The 22,865-nt window shown below is 34.6% G+C and overlaps 1 protein-coding gene across 2 annotated transcripts in view; it reads right to left on the bottom strand.

Moving 5' to 3' along the window:
• The window catches only part of Rim2 (replication in mitochondria 2), a 45,079-nt gene that overhangs the window by 11,167 nt on the left and 11,047 nt on the right, over positions 1–22,865 (bottom strand). Inside the window, exon 3 of one of the 2 annotated variants that reach the window (XM_073089050.1) lies at positions 6,288–6,355. In XM_073089050.1, coding sequence (XP_072945151.1) covers positions 6,288–6,355 — 68 coding nt within the window. Of the gene's footprint in view, positions 1–6,287; positions 6,446–22,865 lie in introns of both variants that reach the window. The other variant, XM_073089049.1, reaches the window with a different exon arrangement.

The raw sequence follows: 22,865 nt of genomic DNA, 5'->3' as shown, positions 1-22,865 counted from the left end.
AAACTACGTAATACGAATGATATGTGCATGTGTTTACTCAGGGCGATTCGCAAACATGATCTTGCAATATATTCCCGATTTTCATACCTGTTGCGTTCAAATAAAAATATTTATAGCGGTCGCATGTAAATAAAAATCGTGCATGTTCTGTGTGCGTGATACAACTGCTGTCCCATATTTTGCTTGTTTGTACAATAACAAACTGCAATTTTTATGTTATGTTTGTCTATCGACAGACAGACTGAAAGTGTATACTGCCAAATCTATTTTCGTAAATGGTTGAGTTTATAAAGAAACATTTCATGTAAAGTAAGATTGCATCTTTTAATTACGTGAGGCATTTAGGGTGGGGAAGAGGGTCAATTCATTTGGCTTGACCCTCTTCCCAGTATCACATGGTGATGAGGGGCTCTCGGCATTTATATTTTTGGAAAAAGAAACATATATGTGCACAACAATAAGGCTTACTGCTAGACAATAATACGAATTTAAATTTTGGACGATATAAGGTGGGTTTAGAGGGGATGAAAGGGTCGAGTATTCTGGATCCGATATTTTAAATGTTTAAATGTAAAAAGAAGAATTTATACATATAGATCTCTGTATAGTGATTTTATGTGTGCGATACGACTTCTGTATAATATACATTTTTACATTGTAACCTATTAGCGTACCACTGATAAGTATGTCAGCTGTAACCGGCTCTAACCTCTTCTATTCGCCGGCAAAGTATTTATACAACAAATAACTTGTATCTATACGAATTGCTCAGAATTTTTCCATCAAATATACATACTTGTATGTACCTACTTATACTACGGAAGAACGTGATTCTTCCGTAGTATAAGTAGTTATATTATACGTTATACGAGTATATGCCAATAAATAAAGTTAAGTATAATTTCGTGATATCAAAATAGGCGCCCTTTTTTATTATCAAAGTTTATCTTAATTAAGTCGAAATAAAATCTTTAAACCGTCCGTCAATCTGTCTGTAATTTGTAAATAACGACAGCTAAACAAATTTTGCATAATACTAAAGCTAGATAAATTATGTTTTTGGCAAAAATCTCTAGAAAAACCCGCGCAATGGCTCTCCGTGAACTTCTAATTGAAGATATCAATGTCATACCGTACACGGTCGTATATTACACACTAAATATACTCGTATTATATTAATGGGATGTGCCCTGCGGTTTCACCCGCGCTCAAAAGTGTAAATACTCTGGAGATTTCGTGGGTTTTCATTTTTTTTTGCGCGTAGCTCTCATTATTTTTCTGAAATAAATGTGCCCTAAGTAACTCTTTATAAAATGAGCTAAGTGCCAGTGAAAGTCCCGTTAAATCGGACCAGCCGTTTCGTAGATTAGCCAGAACAACCCGACACATAGACAAACAAAAATTTAAGCAACTGTTATTTTTTTTATATAAGTACCCATCGTATACACTTTCATATACAATCAGTAAATTACTGTTGTTTTGGCACTACAAACGGAAACATCAATTTTATTTATTTCTATACGCCCGTTATTTAATATCAATCTATCCACAAATTTGATTACAAAAGATCAACATTTAAACATTTCTATTGTAATATGCCGAAATTATCCAATTTCTATCTCTGGTAGGCAAAACATTGGATAAGTTGATTATTAATAACAGACGATAGATATACATAGATACGGTCGCTAAAATAAATTATGGCCGGGCGCCAAAAGTATTGATTATGCGCCCTTAACACAACCGCACTATTTCCTACTGTCAGATCCGGTAGCATGAAAGGACGTCTTCACTATGCAAGGTTAATTGCCAAAACATTATAAGCAAAGGTTAATTAAGTTTTTCAGAGCATGTGAATAAATTTGTTAAACATAGTAAGTAAATTGTAAATACCTATACTTTTGTCAAGTACCTACACTTTATGTATTCGACATTGGTTAAGCATATTTAGATTATTCCACTTGGGTATTGTTAATGAACAAGTCTTAATCTAGAGTTCGATTGTATTGTGAATAAAAGATATTCCTAGAAAAAGGAATTTAAGAATGCAGTCTCTGAAATAACTCGGGAAGAGATCCCCCTATATCTACCTATTTGTATTTTGTCGCCCCTTAAAGGCCACGGACGGTCCTGATTTTAGATTTTCCCACGATTTTATATCAAAGAAAGGTAGAAATAGTCCCCGCTCACCCCTTCCCCAGATCAACTATTGAAGGTATTTAGTATCTAGTCACATTTCACAATCTAACAGACAAAGTAACCATCCTAGGCGCCGCAAAAACATCGCATGTCGCGATGCCAAGCGTCGTACGATCGAGTCTCCGACAAAAACATGTGACAGTTGCCAGTAGACTCGTCTATATTCAATAGGTGTTCGGTACATGGCTCTGATTTTTTGTGGCCTTTCAATTTATACTATAAATACTAACGGTCTTATTCATAAAAAATGCTTATAGAAGGTTTTAAGCACTCATTAGTTAAAGTGTTCAATAAGCTTATAAAACGTTCTATAAAATTGCTTATTCATAAACGTTCCATAAACCTTCTATAACTAATGTGTCGCTAAAGTCAACTATAAATGAAAATGTTGCCATTATAGTGAAGTTCGGCGAACAAATTGACGAATATCCATAGATAAACATCATTAAATGACGTTATTTCGTACTAAAAAATATTCTGTCTTGACATTCTTGTCAATGGGTTGTCGATAAAACCAAATCACATGTCAGTGTCATTGTATTTGTAAATACCGCGAATTTAAAAATATTTTATTTGTTAAAATGGGATGTAAAGCAAAAGTTGTTAAAAGATAAAGGAGTGAAAATTGGTTGGATATTAATGTTTTATGTAATATTGATATAATTATATAAAGTTAAATTCAATTAAGTTTCGTTTTGTAAACATTCGCAATATCTTATGGCAGTAAACCCTGTATTTCAGAAGGTGTACCAGGACCTCTGCGATCTAATTTACGATTATTACGTACGGGATCAATTATAAATTTTACTGTCGATTTATTAAAGCGATAACGCTTCCTCTGTTCCTCTGTTGTCTAATGAAAACAGATCACTCTTTCGTGCAATGTTCTTCGAAGTGGACGGTTTTCTAGATTTTTAATAATCTAAGCTTTGTAAAATTTGCATTGTAATTTTAAAGTAGTGATATAATAATGTTATTTATCGGATATTAAAATAAATTATTTCAAGTTTGTATACAAAATGGACATTGACATACGTATTGTCAAATTAGGTTAGTAACATAGATATATTATCTTACTGACGTAGTTAGTAATCACGAATCAGCTGTTGAGAGTCGGCCATCTTTGCCTTATAGCACTGTTATAGTAGGGTTCTGGCCTCTATAAGTTATAGAAGGTTTATAGAACGGTTTAGTGCCTAAAATGCGTTTATGAATAACACTTTTTGACAATCGTACTATAGCAACGTTATAAGTGTGCTATAACTTTTTATGAATAAGACCGTAAGTTTTTTGTGTGAATCTCGGCATTTATTTGCAAACATCATGACATACTCTTGTCCAAAGATTTAAATGATTTTGAGAACAGTATTTTTGATTGTTGTGTTATTGTGTGTGATGCAATTATTATAGTAATTCGTTAGGTGTGCACGATCGCATTGACAATTAGGGTTGCTACCTTTAAAAATATAGTATTTTTATTGTTTGATTTTACAGATTTTCACTAAAAGATAACTGATGTTACTAAGATACAAAGAACGTAGCCTATGGGCTACATTTAATTTAAATGCGGGAGAAACCTAAGGGCACAGCTAGTATAAAATAAAGCAAGTCACGCGATCAATGTTTACTTGTAAAGATGTAAGTACAACACGGATAACTTACTGTTTACATTACACTACCGATAAGGTGTAACATACTTACTAATGTTCTATACCTATCACTATTAACTAGTACTACGTCAAGGCAGTGGCGGATTTACATATTTGCCGCCAGTAGGTTATAAAGATTTTGCCGCTCCTGCCGCCCTATCTAAATGAATACTCGAGTTCAGGACAGTTCATCCAGACAAGATACAGTCGCGGGCCAATACAATTAACTAGTCGTTGCCGCCTTCTATACTTAGCAAAAAGGTACTTTAATTTGCCGCCCTAGTGCAGAGTTTTTTTTATTTATTTTATTGAACTGAAATGGCAAACGAGCAATGCATTCCAACTGATGGTAAGCTACTATCACCCCTTCACATCTATTACCAACCCCAGATAAGATTAGATTCCTGCCTCAGTTTGGCCACATATCCGTTACCGAGGACTAAGTTGCAACGCCTCGGATAAGTATGTCTCCCTTACCACACCCTTCAAAGCGGAACACAGCAGCGCCTAACACTGCTGTTATTATAAACTGCCTACTGGTAAATCCGCCACTGTGTCAAGGTTCCATCTCCGTACACTAGGAAACAGTGGCGTTTCAGTGTTTCACAAATGAAAACCGTTTCGCATTATCACAAATACTTTTGACCCAGATTCCGTATTCATTCGTTTCAGCTCATATTCAATGCAAATACCTACAGTTTAAAACGTGGTATAAGTAATTACGTATATTAACTATTTTATCTATACTCTATAGGTACTTAATGGTTTTGTTTATCAATACTTATTGTTATACGATCATTTAGTCGGCGCAACGAAAGAACAGTTGTAAAGTTACCGAGTTCAATCTTACCTAAGATAACCTAACAATGGGTGCAACTATAAAAGTTATTCTATGATTTGTGCAATTTTAATTTTTTTCTTCTAATTCCTGAGACTTGTGCTCAGCCGTGAGACAGTAATGACTTGACGACGACTAACAACCACTTCACACATTTTTATTAGCCTCTTTGCCTGTAGCAATGTTTATTTGTCTGTAGAATAAGTTCAACATTTTATATACTTATTGTCTATCTCTAATATCCAGTTAACAAGATTTTTTATGTATAAAGTTTGAAGCGTCTTTTAACGCACATGCACGCCAGACGTAAGCTATGAGCTGATAAACTACAACAGTTTATTTACATACATACATGTAGGCATATGTAATTGTATAAAGATGTTAGAAGGTGGTAGAACAATTCCTGATTCCTATCACCTATTTCTGTCTAATTATAACAGTTTTAAGCGCTACCCTAGTCTGGTTTAAAGGGCGACATGCTTCTCCGAGGCGTTGCAACTTAGTCTTAGGGACTTAGGGAAAACAAAGATTATATGGTCGAACTTCTGTAAAATTCCAATCTCAACTAGAGTTGACTACAGTTATCAATGGGTGGCAACCCAACCTTATCATGAGGTGACCTTAATAGTCTTTTGTTATATCAATATTACAAAAAAAAAGAGTAAAAGTTCGTCTGTCAGTCGTGTAAATAAACTGTACGTGTAGTTGCAGCGAACCAACTCTAATTATAACCTTGTTGTTCACACGTGTTGATGGATGCATGATGTGTTAGAAACGTATGGATTTCTACATTCAGGTTATTTATAAGTTTACATTTAGGAAATCGTTGTCCATTACGCACGGAGCGATAAATTGTTAGATTAGCTACTTGTGAATTAATTTGTTTGGACGTTACTGGGAATTATTGCCACGAAATTATATTTAACGATGTGTTTTTGTGTTATAGTAACTGTAAATATATACGAGGAAATTGAAAGAACTTTCTGGAAGCTGAGATCTGGTATTAAAGGGCAAACTTGGCTTAGGGACTCGAGACGTTTCAGTTTAGTCTGGTATAGAGACGAAAGTGGAGCGTACTTAAAACTATTTGATTGATTTTAAGTAGGTACTTCTGTTATGTGTGGTCAAAGTTAAGTCTGTCGATAGCAGGTTGGGTGGTGCAAAGTTTTATGGAAATCGAAACCACTGTTGGGTACATATGCAATATATAATTTTCATTGTTTCTAAAGTATAGTAAACATCTATTGCACCTTATTGATGACTTACCTTGTAAGAAAGACAGTTTGCATTGATTAATTTGACTATTAATATATTATGATTTATGACTATTAATAAAATAATAAGCACTAATCTTTCACTAAAATACTTAGCTCACACAAAGAATTAATTTATGACATACAGAATACAGACAAAACACAATTATCATAAATTTACTCACAACTTGGTATATGTACAAGATGCATACATAGTATTACATAGACTACATCCTCCACAACAGAACATAAAAAAGGCATAAAACATACAATACCATAATTACATAGACTACAAATCACATACAGAAGCAGAACATAAAGTAGGTATAAAACAATAAAACGTCTCACCTGATGCACTGTATAAGGCTCATCCTCGCTGCTGTACGGGCGTGACCGGCGCGCGCGCACTGCTGCACCTGGTAATTGTACGACATCAGCATGCGATCTGCTTGCTTGCTGTATGCGAACATCGCGCCCATCGTGCGTCTGTAGCCCCATTTGGCCTCCTGTATTACACGGCCGATTAATATCGTTAGGGTTTTTTGATGACGTTCTTTCGGACTGTTGTGCCACTTTTGTTTGTTTGAATTTTGGACGAAGTCTGATAAAATAAAGATATCAATGTGAAGGAATTGAACTATTATGAAACCCGCTACCTAGTCAATATCAAAATTAATAAAGAAACTAAAAATGAAAAATTTATCTTCACATTAGTTAGCAGTAGAATTTGCGCCAAACTGTATGACCACTCTAGTGATTTAGCTGATTTTAGTAGCATCCGAGTTTGTTTGTGGTTTACACATCTCTGTGACTGTCATCAGCTACGACTGACATATCTGTACCGAGAGGTTTAATCTGTACATTCATCGTCCATGAAGTTTTCGATACGTTCAAAGTAAATTTGACAAAGCGATCTTATAGAAGTAATGCGTAGTAGGATTTGACCAAAACTTTAAATGGTAACATATTTGGTGCATGCAGAGTAGACCTGTACTGGGTTACTGCCCAATGTCAAAAGTCAATGTACGAGCAGTCATAAAGTTTCACGACGCATTTAATGGTCCATTCAAGGCTACCTTACTTGCTAGGATACTTATTCGGCACTGAGTAGGAGCTCAAAATATTTTTTGTACTCTATCAACGTTAAATAATAATAATCAACAAAGAAAAACATATGAAAAGGACAGGTATACTTCTTCAGACTTCGTCCAAAATACAGGTCAATCGGTCAGTAGAACAGCAGTTCGAAACATCGCCAAAGGACATATCATGATTTAGAGTAAAAACATATTTTTCTTTTTTCAAATTCTTACGGATTTCTTTATTAAAATTTAGGAAGAAACTAGGGACTAAATTAGGAAGAAAATTTAGATATCTATCTAATACATTACTCTGAATCATGACAAACGGTCCCACTAACTGTAAATTACGTTTTGAGAGATAGGTGGGTACCTAAATAAATAATCGAGTTAGATAGTAGGCGTCGGTCGTTATGTAAGCATCAGCAGTGTTACTGCGACAGACAGTCCAATTTCTTTCAAAATTGTTTTGGTGCACACTTTCTTATAAGATAAATCACTTATAATATCTATTACTGCTTTGAAGCCTCGATGTGAAGCTGATTTTTAGGTTTGAACGCTTTGAAGAGTAGATATAAATACTCGTATTAACATAAAGCGTTACAATTTAGTCTTTAGGGGCAGCGAGGCGTTTATATTTAGTAAGGAGTTTGCTATTTGGCGTTAACAATGGGCGTTAAAAATTAGTGTATATCCTATAGATTAAATATTGGACACGGCAAAATAAAAATTTCTTTGACAACAAAAATCTCCTCGGTTACAACAATCCATCAATCGACGTAATTATGACGTCGTTACGGCATCATAGATAACCATATCATTAAAAACTATTTTATTTTCTATGCAAGAGAAGTAGCCGGTACACCGTCATCAACAACAACAAATAACAGAACTTGTGCCTATTATGAGGATAACCTGCGCTTCTCTTACCCATATAAGGACAAAGTTGAAGTCTCGTTTAAATCTGATAACAGGTTATTTATAACATGTTTACAGCTACAATTGAAGTAAGACAATGTTTTATATTCTTTTGTAAATAAATTTCATTTATTTCTAGTTCCTTACTCCTTTCTTTACTTTTCCTTCGTCCGAGAAAAAGATATGTGCTCCTTCCTCTTCTTTAATTTTTATGTATTTTTAACCAAACCAGGGAATCGAAGGCATATTCATATCGATATTTTAATTCGCAAATCAGCCAACTCCACTTTTTGTCAAAATGATTTTTTTTATTTAAAATAAATAAAAATAAAAAGGTATCGATATGTATGTTTAAGTAGGGAATAAGCCGATAGTCTCAAAGAACCAGTTTAACCCTATCAATGTACGTGTTTATGTCGCCTTTTTGTTACGAGAATAGCTCTAGTGCATTTTGATACGCTTACATGCAATGCGACGTAACTAACACACTGCATAATGATTTAACTGAGTTTAGTGCACCAATTAAGCGAATTACGCATTTAGATTAACCAAATTATACGGATTTTACTTTACTACTAACACAACTTGGCTCTACACTGCCGTGCGCTATTTTTAAGATACATATTTACACTGAGATTTATAACAAAATAATTTATGATTTTTTATAAAATTTGAGTAACAAACGGTAACAGTCATTACTTAGTGATGTATGATGGTCTATAGTATCCATGGAGATCTGTAATCAATCCTAATAGGACTGCAGTCCAACCTGAGGTCGAACATAAATAAGTTCCGATTCTAGAGTATGTACTGAATTTCTACACCTCATGTAATTGTATTTACCTCATACTAACACTTAACACTGTTTGTAGATAACAGAAGCAAATGTGTTGATGCCTCATGCCGAACCACGGAGAGTCCTACCACCTTTACTTTAGCATGACTTTGTAAAAGTGTTATCAATTTTTTTCCGTTATCTATGTACACATGTACACATAATTACACTGAATGTCCAGATGTCTCCAGTCATGCTTGTCGCATTCGTGAGACAGCAATAATGTTGCGCTGGACAGTTTATAGGCACGATAAACTCGGCCTTAACTTTTAAGCGAGTTTTTATCAACTGATAGGATAAAAAGATTACGTTTTATAATTTAGAATGTGCGCGTTTATTTTGCGTAAACAAAAATAAAACCTACACTGTGTTAGTATAGCGATTCTTTTTATAGAAACATTATGATCGCGCATTTTTTTTAGGTTCAGTGAACTAACAAAGTCAAGGCCTGTCTAACTCATGAATATTTTTCGGTACTTAACTGAAAAAAATGTAAGAAAATGAAAAATTATATGTAAATTCATTTAATAATATAAATGGATCGATGCGATTATTTAACTCTGTATAGCTTGCCCAAAACTTGGCTTGACCCCTGCCATGCGCCTATCGGAGTATTGAACTATCTATCGCAGTAACTACGAAAACGTAATTTAATTAATAAGTTAATTATAATGCTAATTCTTCCTTCACTCAACGTCACATGAGCGTGGGTCCACAGTAACATGAGTAGACAAACAAACAGAAATCAGAAATTAAATTTCGATGTATGTCTGACCGGGAATCGAACTCGGAACACCTTACGTGCTAACCTCTACGGCGACCACTACGCCACGCTTATATATGCATTTATATTTATATATTAATTTATTCACTCCTATATTTTGTATGAAATCATAGTACTTATTAAGTTGAAATACAATTAAAAGCACCTCATTATAAACAAGTTTCTTAAAGTATTGGTATTTTAAACTCTACGATTTAAGCTTACGTAATCTACTTATATGCCTATTATCTTGTTATTATCAAGGTAGTATGTGTTTGTAATACCATTTAAAATTTCAACGAAATTATAGTATTGTTATTTATTTACGCCGAATTGGTTATACTAAAATAAATGTTAATCCACCGTCTCTTATTTGTTATAGTAAATGCGTATTTCCAAGGCTTCCATGTTTACGAATGCATTGTTTTAGTGTGTTTTGCATAATTTCCTTGACGATATAAACATGACCAATGTGGTACTATAAGTAACTATACTATATGTACGAGCAATACTATGTGTAGGTTATGGTTTAGTTTTGGTTCACGTGTATAGAGTATGTATGTATTTAAACTAGACAATTTATTTATAAATTTTCTACAGAATACAAATCAATATTTTGTTTTTCCATATAGTAATCAGCCAGAGTAACTCGCTTCAAGTACTACGCCCTCATAAATAATCACAAATCTGCTAAATTAAAAAAAATGCATTTTTGGATATAGTATGGTTACATAACCATACTAAAATGATTTTCGATCGTATGTATGTCACAATCTATGGCACGTCCTACAGCCCAAATGACTTGACGGTGAGACTTGATTGTGAGAGTAACATAGGCTACATTGCTTTCTTTTTCACTTAAGTATTTGACAATAGGATTGTTTGTTATTATAACAACTCCTAGTTCTCGAAGCGTGTTGTTATCCCATCAGACAAGATGGCGGCACCAAACACTACTGACTAGACTATCGCAATACAAAACAATTGCATCTAGTTCTAGTAGATGCTAATATTAAAGCTGTTTAGAAATAAACACTGAGTGCATTGTTCTGACATCGGTCGCTCGTATGAACCGCCTTGCCCAGCGGCGGATCGTGTTACAAAAATAGGTACATCGGTTGTTTGTATACATTTTATATATATAAAAACGTAGGCGGCGGGCACAAGTTGCATCGGAATATCCAGTTGTTGCAAGTTTACTTTGTTACGAAATAATGGTGAGTCACTATGTTTAATTTGCACAGGGATAAGTTGAAACTGTGCTCTGAATTGTATTAAGTTCTATACAAAGCTTTACGTTCACAGACGTGTTGCTAATCTTGAGGATTAAGATGATCCCCTCATATACCACAAATAATCCACAATCTTCAACAGTAACGTCGAAATGCTTCACGCTAGAAATAGGTGGGGCGGTGGGATCCCCCAGGTCGAACCATGCTGGTTCTAATAAAAAAACTTCTCTTTCTAATAAAAAAACTAATTTGAAAATTATAACTGTTTGTTTTTAATATCTGAATACTGCCAACCAGTAATGTTTAAGGTTCCGTACCCAAAGGGTGTGAACGGGTTTAAGGTTCCGTACAAAGGGTATTACTAAGCCGCCGCTGTCCGTCACAGGTCGCAGCGCTCTCTTGAACCGTAATAGATAGACACTTCAAATTTATAGAGTGTGTGCAAAGCTACTCGTGTGTCCATCATAACAAGTAATACTTAAAATAAGAAGGTTTACATTTTAAAACAAACAATCGCATAAATAAGACATTATTAAGTCTTATATTTACAGTAATATTTTGTTTACATTTACCAAAAATAGTATTCCAAGAAAAAAATAAGGCATCGCAGGTAAATTTTAACGTAAACAGTCTGTGACAGATGCGATATACTAACAACTGTCATAATAATGTAAACTGACTTAATCATAACAATGGAAAACTACACGCCAAGATACCTACAGAGATAGTACGGAGATGACAATCAACTTCCCTCTCGCGAAATGAATCATCCGTTTAATAGAACCTTCCAAATATAGACGCAACTGATATCTTTAAAGATAACGATAATATAAAATTTTACTTAATTGATGGCGGAATTAATGCGGATAAAGAAGAAAGAAAAAAATTTAGTTTAAGAAATTATATAAAAAACAAACGTTTTCATATTCTTCCCAGCAAAGCAATTTATTTGAGACCAATATAATTGAGGGGATTGATAAAAAAATTCCGCAATCTTAGAGCGTCCACCGTCTTAAATTATTAGTAAGGTTTAAAAAAAAAAACATTTTTTTAATTTGATATCTATTTCATGAGGGTGTATAAAAATAATTGATCCATCATCTTGGAGCCTCCGCCATATAAATAACGACATGTATGAATTAGAAACTAATTTAAAGTCGCGAAAAAAATATGCGCGACGAATTGGGAACTTCTTGCCTTGTAGAGTTACTTAAAATTACACGTGTGTAAAATAGTTAGAAGAATAACAATTAATACCTACTTCTGCTACTTCCTTACAATGACGTGTGAAAAAATACCTGTAGTTTCTTACGAGATGATGTCACACAAATTTGTATCAACTCAAAATAAATATTCAAGTATTTTCTATCAAGTATTTGTTGCGGTACTTCTGTAATGTACACTACATTACATACATGTTTGTTACACGAGATAAAGTTGGAGAGATCCGTTAAGGATTCAATTTGTCCACGCTAACAAACACGCAAATATAAGAGCGTGATTGTCCAATGGACGTTTGCAGTTCAAACTCGTTATTGAGGAGTAGCTAATTTGATTTAATCATAAGACTTGCAATCGTGAGCAAAATATTTAAAGTCGTCTACTACCACTACAAATATGTATTCGAAATATTCCTCTTTGAAGCGTTTTCTATCGACAATATATGGTCTTTTAATCTTAGCAAATGTTAATTTGCCGTTATACAATTATTTACTACTAGCTTTTACCCGCAGTGTGGCTCGCGGTTGAAGGATTTCACCTATTTTACGGAAACGGTTCGGAATAAAACGTCCCTTATGTTCTTTTCTGTACCCTTGACAACGTGTGTACAACATTTCATGAAAATTGGTTAAGGCGTTGTAGCTAGGCGAGAAGTGGGCCTGAAAGTGAAGTAAACACACAAGTCAAGTCACATAAGTCAAGTTTATAAATTTAAGTTTGGATTCGCTCTCATCAATATTACCTAACTGAGTAGGATTTTATATAGCTTCATATTAGTTGGCTTTATAACCAAGAATAATTTTATCATAACAAATACCCAAAGTTTATAATATTAAATATAGTATTATCAATAATATTATAAACAAATCGTTTAATCTTTTTCTATATTTATAATAACGCAGCACGTTCGCCGTGCGTGAACACTCATTCTTTCGATTTTTGTTTGTTATTGTTACGATAAAACCGTTGCATCATATAATATAAACAATTACATTTGCGTCATTTACCCCACGCTTTATCACAAATATATACTTCATATCTTATTTACATACTTTCCAAACCAACATTTTTATGTCCGTAAGATAAATGGTATCATCTAAAATGTCTCTGCATCAATGAATTTTCTGAAAGCTGAAAGATTACTTTTCCTACTAATTCTCTTAATGTTTATTACGGAAAGATTATTTACTTAGCAAAATTTTGAATTTTGGCATGATATGGATGTTTGTCTTGCACCCTTCACATACGCAAGTAGCAGCAAGCACTTGTGGTAAGGGAGACACACTTATTCGAGGCATTCCAATTTAGTCTTCAAAAGTAGCAGCGTAGCCGTGGCCGACGTCTGGTGGGACTTTTCTCACAACTAGTATAGATTACAGATGTCAATGAGCTGCACTGTACACTTACCGTCAGGTGGACTGCATGCGTAAACTAAACGAGCCCACTTCAATATTATAAAAAATCATATCACTTAATAATATAAAAATTCCCCTACTGACGTTTAACGTTGATATCATCCGACCCTGCCCAAGGTCAATATCTGAAAGGCTATCTACTCAACGAGACGAAATAAACGAGCCTAAACACGATACGTCTGCTGTAAGTTATCAAGGAGTTAGGTACTTCGCAGACCGTTCTGGTATCTTCAGGTCACGGCTGTCTTGTTATTGAATTTTTATCCGATTTGCTTCGCGAGTCAAATTTGGTCGATTGTTCTAATGGAAGTTAAATCAATATTCGATGTATGATTGAAATTCGTACGCTAATTTAAAAGTAGAAATTAAAAAAAAAACTATATTGTCCTTTATTTTTTTCACAGTAAACGTCAACAATGAAGTAGCTACCTGATGGATAGTAGTCACCTCTGCCTAGGAACATTTGCAAAACCAGAGAAATCGCCAATGCATCGCCGGCTGTAAAGAAGAGACCTGCACCTTTATTGAAGAGCCACATGTCATAGCGCTGCGGGAATACCTCGAAGTACACAAAAGCGCAGTTTGTGTCCATTTCGGCACTGGATTATTGAGGGTCTGTATTAAGATCATACGGACACGGAGACCATGACATGAAGTTTTATTTATTTATTTACTAGGTCTCTAAGCTAAAATCGATACAAAATGTAAGAAACCGCATGCCCTAATCTATTTTGCAACAGCTAGGTACGCCACAGCTACGATCGATATTACAATAACCTCAGTAGCCGTATGCCTAGGGTTGCCATCTTTATTGGACGCAAAAACTAATTTACTAACTATGATAAAAAAAAACGGAATTGGTCGCCGAAAAGGAGGTCCTCAAGAATAAATTTGGATTTTACGGGAAAAGTTGCGGATTGCCGGCGGCACAAGTATATTGGTATTAAATTTAATTTGGAAGCGCTCTTAAATTGTTTCATTTCGTTAACGTTTTAATATTTTCGTGTATTTTATTGAAACCTAAACTCCTGAGCGTTATTTAGAGTGTTGAGCGGTATTTATTGTCAAATATATTTTAGGACTACCAATTTGCACTTCGCTAGTACAAAAAGATTAGCTAGCGGTGGACTAAATCCCTCTAAACACTTCTAGAGGAGACCCATGCCCAGCAGGACCTAATGATCCATTGAGCTCAAAAATAATAAAGTACGTTTATCGAAATAACTTACGATGATTTATTATAAGTGTAGTAAGTAGTACAAGTGACATTTATACTGTAGGGATGCACTTTATTGACCGCTAAAAGTATAAAGTACTTGTATGCCAAATACTGTATTAAACGGGTGGCAACCCTACCCGCATCTATCGTGAAAGTCACGTCCGGGCAGCATCATCTCATCGCCAATCAAAAGAAAATCTATTAGGCATTTCTATTTATAGAGTTGGAGCTCAGCATTGATGGCTGCGACATTGACCAAGGTCGCTGTCATTATGCAATTGCACTAACAAGGCTCGTTGGTCGGTGGTCAGCAGCTTGTTTGCTTGGCTGTAAGTGGACAATCACCATTCTGCCACAATAGATATGATTCGTCAATAATTTTCTGCAATTGCTAGAGGAAATAAAACGCGATTCATTCTCTAGAATGCACTGATCAAAATTTATTCATAAACTGTTCATTTATACAAAATCTTTTTTTTCCTTAACTTTAATAACTTAATAATAACTTTCTTAAATAAAAAACGAAAATATGATTGCTGCTTATTTATTTGCACCAACAACCCTACTTTATTATCTTTTTTTTCTGTCTTTTAATAACTATTCTCAAACTAGTATTAACACAACAAAAGTATATGTCCCGCAAACAATAGAGACACGATACTTGCAGTTTCATAATAAAAAAATATTGCAATGTACTACAGAAGTGGTGCAAAAAATCTCAAAGGTGATAACAGTGAACGTAACTAATGTATTGATTCTAAACTTCGACATTAGACATTTTTTTAGACATTGATAGTCAAAATTCTGACGTTGGTAGATAGAAATTGATAAATAATTTTCATTACTAACGGCCGTTAGATATAAACGATCGAACGTTTTCCTAATTAAATGAAATAAATAACAATTTTCATACTTCGTACGTATTAACACTACAAAATAACAGACACTGAAGCTGCTAAAACCCACAAAGTTGCAAACTTATTAGCATTCTGCTAACTATTCGCAAATTATAAGTAGATTCATTTGTATACTCGCAAATTATACTTGTATTCCTTTGTGGTTACTATTATGGTGTTTCGGAATAATATTCTAATTGCAGACAACTCATCTTGTATAGAATTGACTTATCAAAATTAGTTTTAGCTCACTATTTCGCAATACTTACAATTTGTATTGCATCAGAAGATTGCACAATACTCTGGGAATTTTCAACTAGACTTACAAATAGGGAACCTATTTGTAATTCTAGGATTTATGATGTAAAGTTTAATTAAAACGTTTTTTTTTTAATATAAGAAAACAAAAAAGGTATTCACAATTTAGTTTGACTGCGTTATTAATTAATTAAACTGTTTAATTATATATAGGTACTGCAATACTAATGGTTAAAATTAAATTGTCCATTTCATAGAACTGACTAATATTACGTTATTATTTTGACCTTGTGAGCAACAAATTACAAATTTTAAGAGTCTACAATTAATCCCCTAATTGTTACATTCCTCTTTCAATTGCATCTATTGTTTTTATAGTTCAAAAGTCGCAAAAACATTTTCATTGAAAAACAAAAGAACTATGCCTTTTGAAATGTCATAGACGAAGCCTGCGTTAGCATAAGTCTTCGGTTGTTCAATCTCATTAGCATGCAAGTCCCTTTTGTCCTGGAGGTCGGCAGCGATCCGGTCAACGACCTCAACATCAATGCTTCAATGTTTATCAACGGAAAGCAATTTTAAGAAACCTTAAACACATTATGAAACGGAAAGCAATTTTAAGAAACCTTTAACACATGGCTCTGTAATGTCACGCTACTGATATAAATATTTGCGATATTAAAAGCAACAATTGGCCAGATGAAAGTTGAAGTCGCATATGGAGTGTTCCTAACCACCAGCATTTTATTTATTTTTTAATTTTTAGTATTTCTTATTATAGCCATTGAAGTAAACGCATTACGAAAGTTTGAACTGCCTATCTGAACACTGTACATTGTAAAAAATCAAGTGTCTATCTATTACGGTTAAGGCGATAGAGCCATGTGACAGACAGACAACAGCGGAAGCTTAGTAACAGGGTTCCGTGTTTACCCTTCGAGTACGGAACCCTAAAAAGCTATGAACGCCTTTCTTTTAAAGATGTATAAAAAGAAAAGGAAGCTTAAAGACAGGAACAAGTGACACTAAGCCTGACTTGGCACGGCTTGCGACCACTCCGCGATCTCTTACGATCCCATCTCACCTACATGAGTACACAAGTACCATTTGCCATGTAATTTTTTTAATAGTAGTAGCAGGCGAGCAGTCTACCTGATGGTAGCCACTTAACCATCAGGTGGACTGCCACCGATAGGATGAGATTCCTACTTGAGGTCGGCCTACAGATGCGCCGCTACCTCTGAGGTATACGCTGAAACGACTCAGCATAGTATGTCTTTCCTACTACATTCTTTAAACCAGAACACAGCAGCACTTAACACTGAAATAAGAGTGGCGGTGGTGCTTCCGGAGTAAAACCATAGGGGGTTCCGATTCCATCTCACCTTCATCAGTACGCAAGTCCCTGTTGCCCTGTACTTGTCCCTGAGTTCGGCAGCTAGGTCGACGGCCCCACAATCTCGATATTAGCGTTTATCTAAATAGGTTGATTTGATTGGAACGGCGTTAGATTACAATGATAGATGTAGTAACGGAAGTTTTGCCTTCGATGTGACGTGGGTATAACGTTGATAGATTTATGTTTTAGCCTAGTTCGTATGAATTACACACCGTGTATGAAAATTAAAAGCGTTTAAGATCTTTTCCCGTGTACCTACTATTACTACTACTATGGTGTACCAGATGGTTTTAATAGGTCTTCAAATCCCACGCATGGACTCGTGTCCCACCCCACCAACAAATTTTGTCACTGGAGCATTCCCCAATATATTTCTCCAGTATCCGATGAAGGAACGGAACCTATGTGGGATGTTTTTTATCAACAGCTCAGAAGACCTCAACCAACGTTTAACATCTGCTTAATGATAGCAACCTGTGTCTACTACTAAACTATCATCAATCTGCAATTGAACTACAAAAAAATATAAAGTAAAACATTCCAACGAAAACAACTGAGATTAAAAACAAACAGTTACTTAATAACTCAGGTTCAGCATCCGCTTAACCTGTGATAATGAATTGGGTGGGATATTGAACAGGAACTAGAAACATTAGCAGATAATGTTCTACCAAGTTATTTATTGACGCTAGCTTCTTATTTATAAACATCCTTGACACGTAAACACGAGCTATACGCGTCTCTACATCTAATTTTATCGTCCATAGCTTACCAATGTGATATAGAGACAACAAGCAGGAATCACAGACAAACACATTTGTAATTCAAAGAGGGGAAATAAAAAAAAACGTTTAAGTAATCATAAAATGGTTATTGCTTTCTACACTAGAAACTACGCTACTAATACTACTCTTGTCGTGGATGATATAGCCATAAACAAAGTCTATTTAAACTTAGACCTGGCAGACAAATCTAAATACTCAATTTAAATGTCTGCCTAACCGAGGATCAAACTCAGAGGCATAATGATCATCGTACCACGTGGTCATACCAACACAGTAGAATTGAGTACTGAAGAATGCTGGCATTTCATCAGTGCTTCGGAAGAATCATAAGATGTAAGTAAGAAAATTGATAAATTTATGTATTTTAAAGGTGGTAGAACCCTTTGTGGTTCGACTCCGGCGGCACCACCGCCACACCTATTTCTACCTAATAACAGCAGTGTTAAGCGCTGCTGTGTTCCGGTTTGAAGGGTGTGGTAAGGGAAATAGACTTTTCCGAGGCGTTCCAGCTTAGTCCTCAGGGGTAGCGGCGCATCTGTGTCCGACCTCAGGTAGGAATATCTAATATTATCTGGGGTTGATTACAGATGTCCATGGGCGGCAGTAGCCACTTACCATCAGGTGGACTGCATGCTCGTCTGCTACTCTTATATTATAAAAAAAAAAAAAAACAAAAAACTGGTTGATGTAAACTGTAGGCGTGGTTCATAAATAATGTAGGTATGTATGGTATGAAATGTGGAATCAGTAAAACGTTTATTTATTATTTATTCATTAATCGCTATATGGATTAATGAATCAATAATACCGTAACTGTTATCATTAAAATTGGATAAGGACAAAAAAATCGACAAAAGCACATGCAATAAAAGATCATCTGGAAAGGTATGAAAAACATGATGCCAATTTAGTTGCTTATAGAGTTATAACTTCGGTGCAAGTTGCAGAAAGTAAGAAAGAAAGTTCTAAAAACAAGAAAAAGTATAGGAATAAATTTGTTGACCCTGATGGAATTCCAGAATTTCAAGATCGGATATTAAGTTGGACATCTGATAATTGAAACAGTACACGGTACATTACTTTTAAATGATTATTATTAAATCACCACTTGTCATGTAAAACCTAGTGGTCGGATATTGATATTTGGCTCGGAACGGATGCTAGGATGCCAACACGCATTGAACAACACAGCTGTTGCGACTTACAAATTAGTTACAGGATTAATGTATTTATGTACCAAAGATGTAAACTGTTTATTAATATGGAATTTTGGAATATTATATCAGATATTTGTAAACACCACCAAAAATTAAAAGGATGTTTATGATCGAAAGATAACTTAATTGTGCGGTCTTTATATTTTGTGTTTTAACAAAAGGTTACTGTATCTTAAATTGATATTTACGCGGTTTTTACAGAGGATTTATGAAGGGCATTTAATATTGACTTCACAAAGTAAATCACCATAAACCATAAAAAAATCTAAGGTCCTCTTACAAAAACCTAAAACTTGCTTCTTTGGTAATAAAAATATTTGCAAAGAACATACCATACATGCCATAATGGGTTAAAAGTAATCATAATTATGTTCCTACACTCATGTGTTAAGGAAACTTCAATCTTTATTAAACTCATGTAACAAAACGTGACAAAACAATTTCCTTCAATAGACGATAGCAAACGAATTAGTCGCATGGATGCCAGTAACCAATTATCGTCATGACTTCCACACAAACAACAACAACGTGTGTTACAACGACATTGTGTGTAACCATATCATCATAAGATCTGGCGTGTGACCGCTCTACATGATTGATTACAGATGGGTCAATATCATTAAATAATTGTGAAATATCTAATTTGAATTCAGTTTTGTATTGGGGCTCACAAATAAAAATACGAGTATGGAGTTGGTACAGAATAGACAACAGACTGTTCCAGGGTAAAAAATGTAATTGTAATTGCAAAATCAAGATATTTCTGTTTTTAAAATTTGTAATAATCAATGTTTTCCTAACAAATTTCGACGTTGACAATTTAATTCCTGCCTAGAAATTGCCAATTTCTATCGTTAATCCATAGATTAGTAAACTCACTCCTAACTAGAAAATGTACCCAGTTTTGAGAATTGAAATACTTGCGTAAAAAAGTTTTGCCACGTCTCCGTGCTAAAATATCCCTAAAATATTTGACATAATTATTTATTTATTATGTAAATTCATGTAAATTACGCAGTATTCGTTATTTATTCGTAAATTTTCTCTAAAAATATTTTTATTTGTCAAGAATTCAAAAAAAGAACTTACGATAATAAGCCATTTGTGGCTTCATTCAATTTCAAGGCGGCGAAGTATCTTTACTAATCTATGCGTTAATCAGCAAACATTGGATACATTCTTTATTAATAAAATGTGCATGACCTTATAAACACGACTGATCTCTACTCTCAATGTTAATTATTTATGGAAACCCCCATACATGGGTTACTTACTTTACGACATACATTTATACATACATGGGTTATTAACTTTACGACAGCTGACTATGTAGTTTAGTGAGAATTTCCACTGTAATTAGCTGTATCACAGTAATGGGGTCAATCGATATCAACGAAGTATGGCACTAACAATTCTTCAGTGGGGTGTTTCACATCACTAACATAATAAGAAATATAAACAAAACATACAATTATTATTGAATAACACGACAAATCTATATTTATTAAAGTGAATGAACCGGAAACAATTATTTCGTATTTATTCCACGTGTATGACCTTTCATTTCAGTCTTATGTCAGAATTTGCGGACAATATTTTATTGCAATTTTAATTAAGATTCAGGTGGGCATTTTCCTAATAATCCGTAGTACTTGGCTGTAAGACCGGTTCGCTGCCATAAATCTACAATTTTACTGGAAATTTTCAATAAATAATAAGTTTGGATTCAGTTCATCCACGGGTCCTGTAGTTAATGCACACAAACTTTCTATTAAATGTTATTTATTACGAGTATTTATTATTTTTTATTAATGATGTTTAAATTAACGCGTACAAAGTGACAAACAAAAGCTGTTACCTATAGCAAAATATCAACTAACAACCAACTCAGTGATATTGTATGAGCCATAGAAACACACATAGCTGTGGGATAGAAAACCACGCATTTTGGCGTGTATGCTCTACATCGTATAGGTAATTTGAACCGGTGCCAACACCAGGTCAGTAGCTCAAGATACTTAATCGCTGATGCAGAGCAGTCAGATGAGGAAGCCAAAGTGTTTTTTGATGTTTTTACAGTTATTTTTACACATTTAGCCCGTACGGTCGACTATGGCATAATCCTTCTTATTCTGAGATGAGACCCGTGCCCATTGGGACAGTAATGGGTTGGCGATACATTCTTTTTATCAGTGACCAAGTGAGTGTCGATGACGAAGACGAAATTCTTTAGAATGAGAAAGATTTAGACTATAAACTAGAATTGAGTAGCTCGCGAGTGAGTGATATAAAAAGATATATATCTTCACCAAAGAGCTAATCACTTATCAACTCCGACGATTTCGAATTATATCTTTATATCCGCGTCACATGGTTATGATCTTAGGTCCATACGATACCGGATATAAGATCTTCTTCAACTCAACAGTGTTATACTCGATCGCGAGTGAGTGATGAGTCAAATGAGCAACTGACTGAGAGAGTCTGATTTTAGTTAAATGGATTGATTGAGATACATAACAGTTACGGTTACGTATTAAACACTGAATTTTTAAGCTATTGCATAGCTTTTATCGCGGGCTTTGAGCGCGGCGACCGAATCGAGAAATTCCGTAACGAAAATAAGTAACACCTTTCAACAAATCGGTTGCCTGGAGACTTGATATCCAACTATCAAGTCTCCAGGCAACCGATTTGTTGATTGTCAATAGAAAAATATGGATATAATTGAATAAAGTATTATTTTACATTCCTTATTATTTTATTTGATATTGGCGACGAGGTGTCGAATGAACTAAAACACAATAAGGAAATACGAGCCACATTACGTGGGTTAATGAAACGAACCGAAAATTACATTTCGGGAATAGAAAAAATTGACATTGAAGAAATAAATATACGACTGAATTCTTTACAAGAAAATTTGAACAAATTCTACGCGATTCAAGAAAAAATTGAATGGCTTACAGAAGAAGAAAATTTAGAAGAGGAAATAAAATACAGGTACGAATTTGAAGAAATATATACAAAGCTAAAATTTAAATTTTTGAATGTACAAAAAGAAAATAATCGGCTAATACCTGAATGTTCTTTTATATCAGCAAGAGCGGAAGTTTATTTGATAAACTGTTAACTGTCAAGGCACGCTTGAGACGTACACCTAATACAAAAGAGTTATCACCTTATCAGTTAATGTTCGGCAGAGAGGTAAGAACCTATATGCATGCCTTATTTAAGAAATCCGCCCCACTATCCAAATTACATTACAATGCACCGCCAACGCAGGAGTTCGGACAAGGTGATAAGGTACAAGTCCGCAGTTACACCAACCCAAGAGTTAAATGGGAGTTCGGAGTCGTCATCCGAAGATTAGGTAGACTCCATTATGAAGTCAGAACTGAAAATGGCATACTGGTGCGCCGTCACCTTGACCAAATGCTGCCGGCGCCCCTGGTGGTGTAAGTGAAAATAGCGGTGGAGGACTGTTGGATATCAAGTCTCCAGGCAACCGAGTTGTTGACTGTCAATAGAAAAATATGGATATAATTGAATAAAGTATTATTTTACATTCCTTATTATTTTATTTGATAACCTTAATTCGTCAACTTGAACACAGATGGCAGTAATACACATTTTTTTATAATCCGTGCAGAAATCTTAAAATTGCGTGAAGTATATTTTATATTCCC

Source organism: Epargyreus clarus, unplaced genomic scaffold (genome assembly GCF_041222505.1).
Source record: "Epargyreus clarus isolate Ecla_fem2 unplaced genomic scaffold, WU_Ecla_fem_2.2 ptg000027l, whole genome shotgun sequence".
NCBI classification, from domain to species: Eukaryota; Metazoa; Arthropoda; class Insecta; order Lepidoptera; family Hesperiidae; genus Epargyreus; species Epargyreus clarus.
This window is presented reverse-complemented; position numbering and strand designations above follow the sequence as displayed.